Source organism: Procambarus clarkii, chromosome 24, assembly GCF_040958095.1.
Source record: "Procambarus clarkii isolate CNS0578487 chromosome 24, FALCON_Pclarkii_2.0, whole genome shotgun sequence".
NCBI classification, from domain to species: Eukaryota; Metazoa; Arthropoda; class Malacostraca; order Decapoda; family Cambaridae; genus Procambarus; species Procambarus clarkii.
This window is the reverse complement of record NC_091173.1, coordinates 30,727,772-30,745,056: the sequence shown is the minus strand read 5'-3', so window position 1 is coordinate 30,745,056 and position 17,285 is coordinate 30,727,772. Positions and strand designations below refer to the sequence as shown.

The window sequence follows — 17,285 nt, the reverse complement described above, 5'->3', positions numbered from 1 at the left end:
CACCACTACCCCTCATAACCACCACTACCCCTCATAACCACCACTACCCCTCATAACCACCACTACCCCTCATAACCACCACTACCCCTCATAACCACCACTACCCCTCATAACCACCACTACCCCTCATAACCACCACTACCCCTCATAACAACCACTACCCCTCATAACCACCACTACCCCCTCATAACCACCACTACCCCCTCATAACCACCACTACCCCTCATAACCACCACTACCCCTCATAACCACCACTACCCCCTCATAACCACCACTACCCCTCATAACCACCACTACCCCCTCATAACCACCACTACCCCCTCATAACCACCACTACCCCTCATAACCACCACTACCCCTCATAACCACCACTACCCCTCATAACCACCACTACCCCCTCATAACCACCACTACCCCTCATAACCACCACTACCCCTCATAACCACCACTACCCCTCATAACCACCACTACCCCTCATAACCACCACTACCCCTCATAACCACCACTACCCCTCATAACCACCACTACCCCTCATAACCACCACTACCCCTCATAACCACCACTACCCCCTCATAACCACCACTACCCCTCATAACCACCACTACCCCTCATAACCACCACTACCCCTCATAACCACCACTACCCCCTCATAACCACCACTACCCCTCATAACCACCACTACCCCTCATAACCACCACTACCCCTCATAACCACCACTACCCCTCATAACCACCACTACCCCTCATAACCACCACTACCCCCTCATAACCACCACTACCCCTCATAACCACCACTACCCCTCATAACCACCACTACCCCCTCATAACCACCACTACCCCTCATAACCACCACTACCCCTCATAACCACCACTACCCCTCATAACCACCACTACCCCTCATAACCACCACTACCCCTCATAACCACCACTACCCCCTCATAACCACCACTACCCCTCATAACCACCACTACCCCTCATAACCACCACTACCCCTCATAACCACCACTACCCCTCATAACCACCACTACCCCTCATAACCACCACTACCCCCTCATAACCACCACTACCCCCTCATAACCACCACTACCCCTCATAACCACCACTACCCCCTCATAACCACCACTACCCCTCATAACCACCACTACCCCTCATAACCACCACTACCCCCTCATAACCACCACTACCCCTCATAACCACCACTACCCCTCATAACCACCACTACCCCCTCATAACCACCACTACCCCTCATAACCACCACTACCCCTCATAACCACCACTACCCCTCATAACCACCACTACCCCTCATAACCACCACTACCCCTCATAACCACCACTACCCCTCATAACCACCACTACCCCTCATAACCACCACTACCCCTCATAACCACCACTACCCCCTCATAACCACCACTACCCCCTCATAACCACCACTACCCCTCATAACCACCACTACCCCTCATAACCACCACTACCCCTCATAACCACCACTGTATAATAGACAAATACTCATGAAAACACAGGAACGAGTGTGTGAGCATTTGTATATTTGATAAATAAAATATTTAAAATTTAATTTATTATTTGAAATATTAGTTTTTATGTTTTTATTATTATTATTATTTTTATCCATTATTATTTATTTTATTATTATTATTATTATAAAGTTGAGGTGGAAGACGTTTCAACCTCTTGGAAGATATTGTTCATCCTTGTAATACAATACGAATGTCTTACTCACCTTGCGTCAAGACAGGCTCAGCTGTCTTGTGTGTGTGTGGTTAACAACCTTCTATGTTTCTTTGTCACTAAGAATACACAGGTGAATTTGTAACCGCGGGAGCAAAGGCTTTATTTAGCTTACTCAACTCAAGAGGGGCCTCGTAGCCTGGTGGGAGGGGCCTCGTAGCCTGGTGGATAGCGCGCAGGACTCGTAATTCTGTGGCGCGGGTTCGATTCCTGCATGAGGCAGAAACAAATGGGCAAAGTTTCTTTCACCCTGAATGCCCCTGTTACCTAGCAGTAAATAGGTACCTGGGAGTTAGCCAGCTGTCACGGGCTGCTTCCTGGGGGTGGAGGCCTGGTCGAGGTCCGGGGCGCGGGGACACTAAAAAGCCCCGAAATCATCTCAAGATAACCTCAAGATAACCCTTAAACCAGAACAAAAAAAAAAAAAGGTTGAAGAACAAAAGGGGTTTGGTTCCATTGAGGTGGTGGTTGCCAGGGGGTTTACCTGGGTGTAAACTTGGCAAGTGAATGAACAAATTTGTTCATTATATGTTCATTTGAGGCATCACAATATTGTGATTTTTGTGTGGAATTGGCAAGTGGATTTTGGGGTTCAGTTCCTGAACCCATTATGTACCTGTGTAACCTTCCATTACCGCCCGCAGGATGGGTATGGGGAGTCTATTACCGCCCGCAGGATGGGTATGGGGTCCATTACCGCCCACAGGATGGGTATGGGGGGTCAATTACCGTCTACAGGATGGGTACGGGGGTCCATTACCGTCTACAGGATGGGTATGGGGTCCACTACCACCCGCATGATGGGTATGGGGTCCACTATCACCCACAGGATGGGTATGGGGGTCCACTACCACCCACAGGATGGGCATGGGGTCCACTACCACCCGCATGATGGGTATGGGGTCCACTATCACCCACAGGATGGGTATGGGGGTCCACTACCACCCACAGGATGGGCATGGGGTCCACTACCACCCACAGGATGGGTATTGGGTCCACTATCACCCACAGGATGGGTATGGGGTTCACTACTACCCACAGGATGGGTATGGGGTCCACTACCGTCCACAGGATGGGTATGGGGTCCACTACCGTCCACAGGATGGGTATGGGGTCCACTACCACCCACAGGATGGGTATGGGGTCCACTACTACCCACAGGATGGGTATGGGGTCCACTACCGTCCACAGGATGGGTATGGGGTACTGTCCATAAACTCGTTTTCCTTTTAACACGTAATACCACCTTATCCTATAGACAAATATTTACAAATGGCATTCGTATAATAAACAAATGGTGTGTGTATATATATATATATATATATATATATATATATATATATATATATATATATATATATATATAAATATATATATATATATATATATATATATATATATATATATATATATATATATATATATATATATATATTAAGATGAATAGGAAAACCAGGGATATACTGAACATCTTGTATCAGAATCTTTACTTTAAAAAACATAACGTTTCGAATACTTCTCGTATTCATCATCAGATCTAAAAGAAAAAACAGAGATCACAGTCAAATAGCTGGTAAACAAAGAACTCATACTGAATATAATTGCCTATCAATGAAAGGAAAATGCTTAAAAAACACAACACTTAAGCACACTTAAAGTGATCAATACAAATAAAACTTATTAACTGTCACATATATTAAAACTAATTTAAAATCCATTAAACTACAAGATGAATTTTATAACTACTAAAACTAACCATTCTATTAAACTTACGTGAAGTGATCAGAAGTGAAACTTGATACCCAACACATAGATACTAAACACTATAACAAATATTTATATAATGACTACAAATCTACAATTTTTTACATACATTTGTATGTATTTTACATACATTTTTTGTAGATTTGTAGTCATTATATAAATATTTGTTATAGAGTTTAGTATCTATGTGTCAGGTATCAAGTTTCACTTCTGATCACTTCACGTAAGTTTAATAGAATGGTTAGTTTTAGTAGTTATAAATTTCATTTTGTAGTTTAATGGATTTTAAATTAGTTTTAATATATGTGACAGTTAATAAGTTTTATTTGTATTGATCACTTTAAGTGCGCTTAATTAAGTGTTTTTTTAACACTTAAGTTTAATTAAGTAATATATATATATATATATATATATATATATATATATATATATATATATATATGTATGTATATATATATATATATATATATATATATATATATATATATATATATATATATATGCATTTTTTCTTATTTTATATTTGTAATTTTTTTGTTACATAAACATTAAAAAATCCTGCAAGATACAGTCATAGTTTAAGTACGTTTATTGAGACAATTAAATACATCTTAAAAAAACAATAGAATAGCTAAGGCTATTTCTACCCTCCTTATGGTCCTATTCTTGCGGCTAGGGATTAAGGGAGGGATTAAGGGCTAGGGATTAAGAGGCTAGGGATTAAGGATTTGTGTACCTGGTTGATACCTGGTTGATGGGGTTCTGGGAGTTCTTCTACTCCCCAAGCCCGGCCCGAGGCCAGGCTTGACTTGTGAGAGTTTGGTCCACCAGGCTGTTGCTTGGAGCGGCCCGCAGGCCCACATATACCTGGTTGATGGGGTTCTGGGAGTTGTTCTACTGCCCAAGCCCGGCCCGAGGCCAGGCTTGACTTGTGAGAGTTTGGTCCACCAGGCTGTTGCTTGGAGCGGCCCGCAGGCCCACATATACCTGGTTGATGGGGTTCTGGGAGTTCTTCTACTCCCCAAGCCCGGCCCGAGGCCAGGCTTGACTTGTGAGAGTTTGGTCCACCAGGCTGTTGCTTGGAGCGGCCCGCAGGCCCACATATACCTGGTTGATGGGGTTCTGGGAGTTCTTCTACTCCCCAAGCCCGGCCCGAGGCCAGGCTCGACTTGTGAGAGTTTGGTCCACCAGGCTGTTGCTTGGAGCGGCCCGCAGGGCCACGTACCCACCACAGCCCGGCTGATCCGGAACTTCTCTTAGAAAACCGTCCAGTTTTCTCTTGAAGATGTCCACGGTTGTTCCGGCAATATTTCTTATGCTCGCTGGGAGGACGTTGAACAACCGCGGACCCCTGATGTTTATACAGTGCTCTCTGATTGCGCCTATGACACCTCTGCTCTTCACAGGTTCAATCTTGCATTTTCTTCCATATCGTTCACTCCAGTACGTTGTTATTTTACTGTGTAGATTTGGGACCTGACCCTCCAGTATTTTCCAGGTGTATATTATTTGGTATCTCTCTCGTCTCCTGTCTAGAGAGTACATTTGGAGAGCTTTGAGACGATCCCAATAATTTAGGTGTTTTATCTCGTCTATGCGTGCCGTATATGTTCTCTGTATTCCCTCTATTTCAGCAATCTCTCCTGCTCTGAAGGGGGAAGTGAGTACTGAGCAGTACTCGAGACGGGACAACACAAGTGACTTGAAGAGTACAACCATTGTGATGGGATCCCTGGATTTGAAAGTTCTCGTAATCCATCCGATCATTTTTCTGGCTGACGCAATATTTGCTTGGTTATGCTCCCTAAACGTTAGATCGTCGGACATCATTATTCCCAAATCCTTGACATGCTGTTTTCCTACTATGGGAAGATTCGATTGTGTTTTGTACCCTGTATTATGTGTATTGATACAATAAGATACATCTCAAAGGGATAAGAGTAGCTTAGGCAACCAGGAGGCCTGGTCGACGACCGGGCCGCGGGGACGCTAAGCCCCGGAAGCACCTCAAGGTAACCTCAAGGTAAGGCAGGCTGTTTCTACCTCTCCTCTACCTCAGGAGAGACCCTTCCCCCCCCCCCTAGAGGGACTCCAGGGGACCTGAGGGGTGGATATTGTCAAGGGGGGAGGATTAGGGTGGTGGTGGTGGTGGGTAGGGGAGAGATATCCACCACCACCACCATTCATACAGGTCAGTCACTCCGTGAATGGTGGTGGTGGTGGTATTATCCATCCGTGTGTGAGGGATATGATCGCGGTGCTGATTTGTGTTATTTGATGAATTGCGAAACTCATCGGTGCTTTTGTGTAGATTTAAACCAAAATTGTTCATCATGTATTCATGCTTCACCTGAAAAAGTTCAAGAGAGGAACGAAGCGTTGTAGAAAATAAAGCCGTCAGTATATATATATATATATATATATATATATATATATATATATATATATATATATATATATATATATATATATGTCGTACCTAGTAGCCAGAACGCACTTCTCAGCCTACTATGCAAGGCCCAATTTGCCTAATAAGCCAAGTTTTCATGAATTAATTGTTTTTCGACTACCTAACCTAACCTAACCTAACTTTTTCGGCTACCTAACCTGACCTAACCTATAAAGATAGGTTAGGTTAGGTTAGGTAGGGTTGGTTAGGTTCGGTCATATATCTACGTTAATTTTAACTCCAATAAAAAACAATTGACCTCATACATAATGAAATGGGTAGCTTTATCACTTCATAAGAAAAAAATTAGAGAAAATATGTTAATTCAGGAAAACTTGGCTTATTAGGCAAATCGGGCCTTGCATAGTGGGCTGACAAGTGCGTTCTGGCTACTAGGTACGACATATATATATATATATATATATATATATATATATATATATATATATATATATATATATATATATATATATATATATGGAAACGAGAGGCAAATTAGTCACATACGAAAAATATTTTTTTTCGGTGTTAGAACTGCTAATAATTGGGAATAAATTAGACGCAAAAATTGTTGTTGAAGCTAACTGTCATATATCTACTATATGTCATATATCATTTGTAAGCTAAATGTAAATACGCTACAAGTCTGAGGGAAGTGAGACCAGGTCGGAGACCGGGCCGCGGGGATCATCTTTGGAACCAGCAACGGGTAAGTTCGGAGGACCGGGACCAGGAGCTTAGTTCGACCCTGCAGACACATTTAAGTGAATCCTTTATATGTTAAGCTATTGTGGTGATCTTGATAACCCTCTCCTGCTTGATAGGCTTTTACGCTCTGCTCCAGACCGGGCCTCGAGGGTGTATTGATCCACGAGACCACCATTCAGGTACAGTGCCATAAGCTGTGTACCGCTGAACTCTAGTCACAGGCAGTGTATAATATGACGCGTCGCCATGGTGGTGGGGCATAGTGTGATATTAATACCTCACTTGGCTAGCGTGAGGTGGTGTGTTGGTTGGTGGTGTGTTGGTTGGTGGTGTGTTGCTGGGTGGTGTGTTTGGTGGTGGTGCGTTGCTGGGTGGTGTGTTGGTTGGTGGTGTGTTGGTTGGTGGTGTGTTGGTTGGTGGTGTGTTGGTTGGTGGTGTGTTGGTTGGTGGTGTGTTGGTTGGTGGTGTGTTGGTTGGTGGTGTGTTGGTTGGTGGTGTGTTGGTTGGTGGTGTGTTGCTGGGTGGTGTGTTTGGTGGTGGTGCGTTGCTGGGTGGTGTGTTGGTTGGTGGTGTGTTGGTTGGTGGTGTGTTGGTTGGTGGTGTGTTGGTTGGTGGTGTGTTGGTTGGTGGTGTGTTGGTTGGTGGTGTGTTGGTTGGTGGTGCGTTGCTGGGTGGTGTGTTGTTTGGTGGTGTGTTGGTTGGTGGTGTGTTGGTTGGTGGTGTGTTGGTTGGTGGTGCGTTGCTGGGTGGTGTGTTGTTTGGTGGTGTGTTGGTTGGTGGTGTGTTGGTTGGTGGTGTGTTGGTTGGTGGTGCGTTGCTGGGTGGTGTGTTGTTTGGTGGTGTGTTGGTTGGTGGTGTGTTGGTTGGTGGTGTGTTGGTTGGTGGTGTGTTGCTTGGTGGTGTGTTGGTTGGTGGTGTGTTGGTTGGTGGTGTGTTGGTTGGTGGTGTGTTGCTTGGTGGTGTGTTGGTTGGTGGTGTGTTGGTTGGTGGTGTGTTGGTTGGTGGTGTGTTGGTTGGTGGTGTGTTGGTTGGTGGTGTGTTGGTTGGTGGTGTGTTGGTTGGTGGTGTGTTCTCTGGTGGTGTGTTGGTTGGTGGTGTGTTGGTTGGTGGTGTGTTGGTTGGTGGTGTGTTGGTTGGTGGTGTGTTCTCTGGTGGTGTGTTGGTTGGTGGTGTGTTGGTTGGTGGTGTGTTGCTGGGTGGTGTGTTTGGTGGTGGTGCGTTGCTGGGTGGTGTGTCGGTTGGTGGTGTGTTGGTTGGTGGTGTGTTGGTTGGTGGTGTGTTGGTTGGTGGTGTGTTGGTTGGTGGTGTGTTGGTTGGTGGTGTGTTGGTTGGTGGTGTGTTGGTTGGTGGTGTGTTGGTTGGTGGTGTGTTGGTTGGTGGTGTGTTGGTTGGTGGTGTGTTGGTTGGTGGTGTGTTGGTTGGTGGTGCGTTGCTGGGTGGTGCGTTGCTGGGTGGTGCGTTGCTGGGTGGTGTGTTTGGTGGTGGTGCATTGCTTGGTGGTGTGTTGCTTGGTGGTGTGTTGGTTGGTGGTGTGTTGGTTGGTGGTGTGTTGGTTGGTGGTGTGTTGGTTGGTGGTGTGTTGGTTGGTGGTGCGTTGCTGGGTGGTGCGTTGCTGGGTGGTGTGTTTGGTGGTGGTGCATTGCTTGGTGGTGTGTTGCTTGGTGGTGTGTTGGTTGGTGGTGTGTTGGTTGGTGGTGTGTTGCTGGGTGGTGTGTTGTTTGGTGGTGCGTTGCTGGGTGGTGCGTTGCTGGGTGGTGTGTTTGGTGGTGGTGCATTGCTTGGTGGTGCGTTGCTTGGTATTTCACATGTACAAGTTTGGGGGTGAAGATTACAGATATACAAATTTTGAAGTGAAGAGGATTGGGCAGTAGAACAACTCCCAGAACCCCATCCAGCAGGTATAGCTGGTAAGTCAGGACCCTGAGATGTACACGACAAGGTCATCAAGGAAGACGTGAACGCCCGCGAAGATGACATCAGCAACACTCTTAATTGCAGAGAGGAAGCAGACACAGCCTCGGAGGAGCCAGATAACGTTGGTGTAACGTTATTGATATAGTCGTGGTTGAAACTGAAATAAGTGTATTGATGTAAAATGCACACAAAGGGATGAGGTAGCTCAAGCTATTCTCACCCCGTTCAGTACATCGTGTTAATACATACATATACACACATCACAAACAATAAACATATTACCAAACATTCTGAGAGATAAACATCTACATTTCCTAGTCGAGGTTGGATTTTGATGATTGAACGAAGTCGTAGGATATTGTACACGTTAGTTTTAGAGTGGTGTTAATTAAACAGACAATTAGACCGATACGTAAGGGGGGGGGCATAACTAACCGCCCTCACTGTGTTAAAAAGAACTTGATGAACACCTTACCTGATCAACCAGGGTGTGATCCCTGCGTCTGACTGCGAGCAGCGGCGTCTAACAGCCTAATTCGGGACCAAAGAGCCAGAGCTCAACCCCCGCAAACACAACTAGGTGAGCACTAAACCACCATCTGGGTCGACTGAGAGACCAAGCCTCAGGAACATTGATTTATGCAATCATCAACAAACAGTCGATTATATACATTAAATAATAATTTGTTTCATTAAATTGAATAATATTCCTGTGATGGAGATGAAGTGTGTGATGTATTCACAGTGGAGAGTTGGGGCCAGATTCACGAAAGGACCTACGCAAGCACTTACGAACGTGTACATCTTTCCTCAATCTTTGACGGCTTTGGAGCCGGTCGGTCGCCGGTCGGCCGAGTGGACAGCACGCTGGACTTGTGATCCTGTGGTCCTGGGTTCGATCCCAGGCGCCGGCGAGAAACAATGGGCAGAGTTTCTTTCACCCTATGCCCCTGTTACCTAGCAGTAAAATAGGTACCTGGGTGTTAGTCAGCTGTCACGAGCAGCTTCCTGGGGGTGGAGGCCTGGTCGAGGACCGGGCCGCGGGGACACTAAAGCCCTGAAATCATCTCAAGATAACCTCAAGATTGGTTACATTTATTAAACAGTTTACAAGCATGAAAACTTGCCATTCAACTGTTGTTATTGTTATAAACAGCCTCCTGGTGCTTCCGAGCTCATTAACTGTTTAATAATTGTAAACAAAGCCGCCAAAGATTGAGAAAAGATGTACAGGTTCGTAAGTGTTTGCGTAAGTGCTTTCGTGAATCTGGCCCCTGCAGGGTTGAGGGGTGACGTTCTCCTAGGCGTCACCCAGACGGTCTCGTGCGGCATCTAACCTAGATTTCAAACATGCCATTTGGACGTTCCAAGCTGTTCCTGTTTGTACTTTTCTTTGGATGTGAGTTTTGATCAGATTACAAGGCTCTATTGTGCATAGTACAAAAATGGTTGGCAAGAGAACGTGTACATCTTTCCTCAATCTTTGACGGCTTTGATTACATTTATTAAACAGTTTACAAGCAGGAAAACTTGTCATTCAACTGTTGTTATTGTTATAAACTACAATTTTATTGTTTACAATTTGTTATTGTTTACCTCTACAATTCTAGATACCTATGATTCATGTCTAGTTTTTAATTAAACCTAAACTTGTTGATAGTCTTTGTTTAAGCTATTGTTGTTAGACCTTTTACGGCTTATATAGCAACTTCTTCAATGTCTTATTTTTTGTTTTGCCCCATAAGAGTTTCTTTATTGGGGCAGCTTCACTCGTCTTAGGAGTGCATATACCGCCGTAATTCACTCGCCAAGAGCAAGACAATCCCGCTGGATCATTCACGTCTTCTTGGAGGACAATTATTAGCTCACCTGCTTGATAAGAGCTTGATGGGGTTCTGGGAGTTCTTCTACTCCTCAAGCCCGGCCCGTGGCCAGGCTTGACTTGTGAGAGTTTGGTCCACCCGGCCCGTGGCCAGGCTTGACTTGTGAGAGTTTGGTCCACCCGGTCCGTGGCCAGGCTTGACTTGTGAGAGTTTGGTCCACCCGGCCCGTGGCCAGGCTTGACTTGTGAGTGTATGGTCCACTAGGCTTTTGCTTGGAACGGCTTGACTTGGGGGCCCAGTGATAGCAGGCGCAGGTAGGGGAGTTTTGTAACGTTGGTGGTGATAACAGGAGGGGGCAGCATCCTGTTGGGGCCCTCTGCTGGGCCCCGGACTCATATTGTCAAATGTGCAGAAACTGTGGCTCTCTTTGATCCCTTTAGTTAATATCTTTATCTACTGAGAGGTTTTAAAATTCGCGGCTTTATGATCAGATTTTTTGTGTTTATAGTCTGATTTTGGTATCTAGATCTAAGACAAAATCTTTATTCTGTCAATAATTACTATATGACAAATATTACTGGAACAAAAATAGAAGTCTGTATCGACTTATAACAGAACTAGTTATGTGAAAGTAGAACAAACCTCAAAATTAGCCACAGGTAAGCAACAGTTAAATATTGGAATGCAGGTTGTGTGAATGAATCTCTCTTGGAGACACTTGGATGTTCACTTGAGACAGTTAAGCAAGTCCCAGCTGTGTCTGGGTACAAGTGACAGGATGAACAACCCAGCGGGTTTTCTTCCTATTGGGGAGTGTTGTACATGCTGCTATGGCGGTGTGTCCACTCACAAGATGAGTGCCACTGCCCAATAAACTCGCCCCTCGGGGCAAAATTGAATTTAAATTTAAAATTTGGATGGGGATTGGGTTTGGGATGTGGGGACCCAAGATCCACTCGAGTCGATGCTTCGTGTCAGAAGATGAATTGAGATATCTGTCTTAAAGCATTGGTTGTGAGCAATTAGGCTGAGAGGGTCGATCCTTAGGTGAAGGGGTTGGTTGTTGTTGTTAATGTGCTCGCGGGCGCGCGCGCTCGCTCTCTCCGCTCCTCACTTTGTCTCTTCTTTACTCTCCTCAAATTTCTCTCTATTCCCACTACTTCTCTTTTCTCCATTCTCTTCACTACTCTCTTCTTTCTTAACTCTCCTAATATTTCTATTTTCATTCTCTGATTCTCTCTCTCTCTTTCTGATTCTCTCTCTCTCTGATTCTCTCTCTTATTGTCTCTCTCTGATTCTCTGATTATCTATCTGATTCTCTCTAATTCTGTCTCTCTCTCTGTCTCTGTCTCTCTCTCTGTCTCTGTCTCTCTCTCTCTGTCTCTGTCTCTGTCTCTCTCTCTCTCTCTCTCTCTCTCTCTCTCTCTCTCTCTCTCTCTCTCTCTCTCTCTCTCTCTCTCTCTCTCTCTCTCTCTCTCTCTCTCTCATCCTTCCATCTTTATGTAGTGTGTTATAAGGAAAACAGCACGCCCTGGGGCTGGTTAATAACATAATGGGCAGAATGCAGCCAAGCTTGAGGCTGGCGCAACTAGTTGGGTAATTGTGACGTGTATCAGAGCAGGAATTTTTACCCTGAATACGGAAAAATTGCCACGATAAAGCAACTGTTGTTTCATGTAAAAGGAACTTGTGCTTCTACAGTACAGGGCCGATCCGCGGCAAAGGTGGAGCAAGCTCCTAGCACTTTTTCAATTTGTGCTTCTAATAATAATAATAATAATAATGTTTATACACCAAATATTTGAAACGTGACACAGTGAAGTATTCGTATGTACACATTATGATGTGTATAAAGTGTATATATACGCAGTTTGTTGGGCATCATTGGCATTTTGTATATACCAATAGAGTGTACGGAAAACCCTGTATAAACATGGGTTTATTTATTGAGAAGACACTCCCTTTATTGATTTGTTTTGCAGTCTGATTATAACCATATTCAAATGTGAATTAATTCTTTATAATTTAAACTCGCTTAAATACTTGCTGTGTCTACCAGCGGGGCCTGACGGCTGAGTGGACAGCGCTCGGGACTCGTAGTTCTAAGGTTTCGGGTTCAATCCCCGGTGGAGGCGGAAACTAATGGGTAGAGTTTCTTTCAGCCCTAATTCCTCTGGTTATCTAGCAGTAAATAGGTACCTGGGAGTTAGACAGCTGATACGGGCTGCCTGGTGAGAGTTTGGTCCACCAGGCTGTTGCTTGGAGCGGCCCGCAGGCCCACATACCCACCACAGCCTGGTTGGTCCGGCACTCCTTGGAGGAAACTATCTAGTTTCCTCTTGAAGACGTCCACGGTTGTTCCGGCAATATGTGTCATGTTATGTACTTAAAAGATTATTAAATAAGAAACGACTAAGGGGTTATCTTGAAATCTTGGGGTTATCTTGAGATGATTTCGGGGCTTTAGTGTCCCCGCGGCCCGGTCCTCGACCAGGCCTCTACCCCCAGGAAGCAGCCCGTGACAGCTGACTAACACCCAGGTACCTATTTTACTGCTAGGTAACAGGGGCATAGGGTGAAAGAAACTCTGCCCATTGTTTCTCGCCGGCGCCCGGGATCGAACCCGGGACCACAGGATCACAAGTCCAGAGTGCTGTCCGCTCGGCCGACCGGCTCCCCAAAGGGGTTCAAAGTCCATGTATCTTGGACTTGAAAGATTAAATATAACAAATATTTAATCAAGACATGCTCATAGCGCTATCTTGCTATCTTATCTATCTTATCTATCGGTTATCTTGAGATGGGTTCGGGGCTTAGCGTCCCCGCGGCCCGGTCCTCGACCAGGCCTCCTTTTTTGTTACACACCCCCAGGAAGCAGCCCGTAGCAGCTGTCTTAACTCCCAGGTACCTATTTACTGCTAGGTGAACAGGTGCATCAGGGGGAAAGAAACTGCCCATTTGTTTAACTGCCTGCACCGGGGATCGAACCCGGAACCTCAGGACTGCGAATCCGAAGTGCTGTCCACTCAGCCGTCAGGCCTCCCAGCTACTGTAAGATACTCCATAAGGCATTATTTGTAAGGCAGACAGCGGCATTCTCGCTCTTAACGTTATCTACGTACGTTAAGTAACATACACACTTAAGCGTATGTTACTTAAGTGAGTAAGTACACTATTGAGCTCCAATTGTCTCACCAGGCGACCATATCTTAGATGCTGGACGTCTCTCAGTGTAACGGCTTTGCCTAACTTGAAACGTTAATAATGCGACGGTTTAGTCTTAACTAGTAACTATCAACGACTTTTCTTAATCATAAAAAGGCACACCCAAGCAACCCACCAAACCTAATGAGGTCGATGCATCGAAAACATGAGTATTGCGGTGCTGTGATTCTCACTAATACGGCGCATTTTTAGCGGATTGGTCGATTCCAAAACGGATGCATATGTGAGAGGATAGAAAAGTGAATAGTTTGAATAGTGATGGTTTATAGGAGCCTTGTAACCCCAAGGTTAATAGATCGGGGCATTGACCTCACCCCCCTGTCTCTCTCTCTCTCTCTCTCTCTCTCTCTCTCTCTCTCTCTCTCTCTCTCTCTCTCTCTCTCTCTCTCTCTCTCTCTCTCTCTCTCTCTCTCTGTATCTCTCTCTCTCTCTCTCTCTGTATCTCTCTCTCTCTGTATCTCTCTCTCTCTCTCTCTCTCTCTCTCTCTCTCTCTCTCTCTCTCTCTCTCTCTCTCTCTCTCTCTCTCTCTCTCTCTCTCTGTATCTCTCTCTGTCTCTCTCTCTGTCTCTCTCTGTATCTCTCTCTCTCTCTCTCTGTATCTCTCTCTCTCTCTCTCTCTCTGTATCTCTCTCTCTCTCTCTCTCTCTCTCTCTCTCTCTCTCTCTCTCTCTCTCTCTCTCTCTCTCTCTCTCTCTCTGTATCTCTCTCTGTCTCTCTCTCTGTCTCTCTCTGTATCTCTCTCTCTCTCTCTCTGTATCTCTCTCTCTCTCTCTCTCTCTCTCTCTCTCTCTCTGTATCTCTCTCTGTCTCTCTCTCTGTCTCTCTCTGTATCTCTCTCTCTCTCTCTCTGTATCTCTCTCTCTCTCTCTCTCTCTCTCTCTCTCTCTCTCTCTCTCTCTCTCTCTCTCTCTCTCTCTCTCTCTCTCTCTCTCTCTCTCTCTCTCTCTCTCTCTCACACACACACACACACACACACACACACACACACACACACACACACACACACACACACACACACACACACACACACACACACTTATAGGTAGATAGTGCAAGGTGTTTGGCCGCATTGTGTTTACATTATAATGTAAACAATGGCCCTGGGTCAGCATTTCTAAGAGTTGAGAAAGACAATTGGATCACATAACGGTGTTCGGACTCTACACAGCATCTCCGTCATTGTCAACGCTAGAACCATCAATAAAACGCTAATTGTGTCTGATGCCGAAGACATTATTCGAACGCAGTGTCGCTTGATCTCTTAGCCTGACGTTGTTTTAGCTACTCAGAACGAAGTGTCCATGTAGCACTGGCTATGGTGATCCCGTAAGTTAACTTGACGTTGTTCAGTGGATTTATACCCACTTGTCAGTATTCCTGTGTATTTTAGGCCTAAGGTCCAACACGCTCTTAACTTAACCTAATACAGTACATTGTTATGTGACTCAGAATCATCAAGGAAATGTTTGCACAAGAATACGATACCTAGGTTATGACTAGACTGGGCACGCCGCTTGAACAAGGGTGGAAGTGACGGTGTCAGTTTGGCAGCCTCATGCTAGGCTCGTCCCGGCGGCGGCTGCAACCCATCCTCGACTCGAGTCCATTCCATCCAGCGGTCGACCCCACAGAGGCAGTCATAAATTTTAACATGCTGTTTATTCAAAACGCGAATTTTCTCAAATATAAATTAATATTATAATATATATTAGCATATTATGCATAGATAGGCATTGGTTAGGTTAGGTGTTTAGGTTCTGTTGGCGATTATTTGTATTTGTAGTACGTGGGTGAAGCATTTATAGCGTTGTGATTCGAACAAAATTCGTCAGTGAAGCACTTGTTCCGGAAGTGTTCGGACGTCAGCAGTTGTGAGTCGTGTGTAAACTGCTTTTCATTCATAAACAGGGGGTTTGGCGGGTGCATGGAATCACTTTTGGATCTTTGTTTGGAGAACGGGCTGTATAAACAGCCTCCTGGTGCTTCGGAGCTCATTAGCTGTTTGATAATTGTAAACAAAGCCGCCAAAGATTGAGAAAAGATGGACAGGTTCGTAAGTGCTTGCGTAACTGCTTCGTGAATCTGGCCCCTAGTCTTTCGGCCCGCCTCTCAACTGGCAATCATTTTTTCTTCCCCCCCCCTCCACACACACACATCAAGGAAGGAGCCTGTAACAGCTGTCTTACTCCCAGATACCAATTTACTGCTAGGTAATAGGGGGCATCAGAGTGAAAGAAATTGCCCATAGTTTCCCCCGCTAGTGCCGGGAATCGAACCCCCCAGACTCCAAGGATTACCAGTCCCGAGCGCTGTCCACTCAGCCACAGTCCCTGTCACAGGTACTCACCTAGTTGTACTCACCTAGTTGTGTTTGCGGGGGTTGAGCTCTGGCTCTTTGGTCCCGCCTCTCAACCGTCAATCAACAGGTGTACAGATTCCTGAGCCTATCGGGCTCTGTCATATCTACACTTGAACAGGTGTGCGTGCGTGCGTGCGTGCGTGTGTGTGTGTGTGTGTAATTACCTAAGTGTAATTACCTAAGTGTAGTTACAGGATGAGAGCTACGCTCGTGGTGTCCCGTCTTCCCAGCACTCTTTGTCATATAACGCTTTGAAACTACTGACGGTCTTGGCCTCCACCACCTTCTCCCCTAACTTGTTCCAACCGTCTACCACTCTATTTGCGAAGGTGAATTTTCTTATATTTCTTCGGCATCTGTGTTTAGCTAGTTTAAATCTATGGCCTCTTGTTCTTGAAGTTCCAGGTCTCAGGAAGTCTTCCCTGTCGATTTTATCAATTCCTGTTACTATTTTGTATGTAGTGATCATATCACCTCTTTTTCTTCTGTCTTCTAGTTTTGGCATATTTAATGCTTCTAACCTCTCCTCGTAGCTCTTGCCCTTCAGTTCTGGGAGCCACTTAGTAGCATGTCTTTGCACCTTTTCCAGTTTGTTGATGTGCTTCTTAAGATATGGGCACCACACAACAGCTGCATATTCTAGCTTTGGCCTAACAAAAGTCATGAACAATTTCTTTAGTATATCGCCATCCATGTATTTAAATGCAATTCTGAAAAAAAAGTTGGGTTAGGTTAGTTCATTTGGGGTCTGAGTTCACCAGCACTCGGGTCGCGAACTCCAGCTCTTGGACCTGAGCACTCTGACCATGCCTGCGGGTCTATACAACGGGGTAAAAAACAGAGGCTACATTTAAGGATTTGCGCCCAGTAAATCCTCCCCCGGCCAGGATACGAACCCAGGACAAAGCGCTCGCGAAACGCCAAGAGAGCATCTTAACCACTACACCACTATGTGTGTGTGTGTGTGTGTGTGTGTGTGTGTGTGTGTGTGTGTGTGTGTGTGTGTGTGTGTGTGTGCTCGCTCGCCTGCCTGTGTGTGGGTTATAATACGTCGCCTGAGGCAATTTAGGGGTGAATGACCTTCCATTCTTCTGCATCATTCACCCTCCTCGGGTTTGAGGCGGAAGGGTGGGGGGAGGCAGACATGTTTCAGCATTGTTCTTGTAAATATAAACTTATATTTACATGTATCCCGGTGAAAGTGTGGATTCAGTAGCATAAAGGTTCGGCTTCACACGCATTGGGATCCACGGTTCGATTCTCCACGGGCCAGATTCACGAAAGAACTTACGCAAGC

General features: G+C 45.4%; 1 protein-coding gene across 2 annotated transcripts in view; it reads left to right on the top strand.

The window, feature by feature from the left end:
• Window positions 1–17,285, top strand: part of LOC123770467 (delta(14)-sterol reductase TM7SF2) — a 46,687-nt gene that overhangs the window by 3,136 nt on the left and 26,266 nt on the right. The window contains exon 1 of one of the 2 annotated variants that reach the window (XM_045762329.2): window positions 14,930–14,955. The exons of the other annotated variant lie outside the window; for it this stretch is intronic. Within the exon in view, the coding sequence (XP_045618285.1) occupies window positions 14,945–14,955 (11 nt within the window). The 5' untranslated portion in view covers window positions 14,930–14,944. Of the gene's footprint in view, window positions 1–14,929; window positions 14,956–17,285 lie in introns of those variants that run through there. 2 annotated transcript variants of the gene reach the window in all.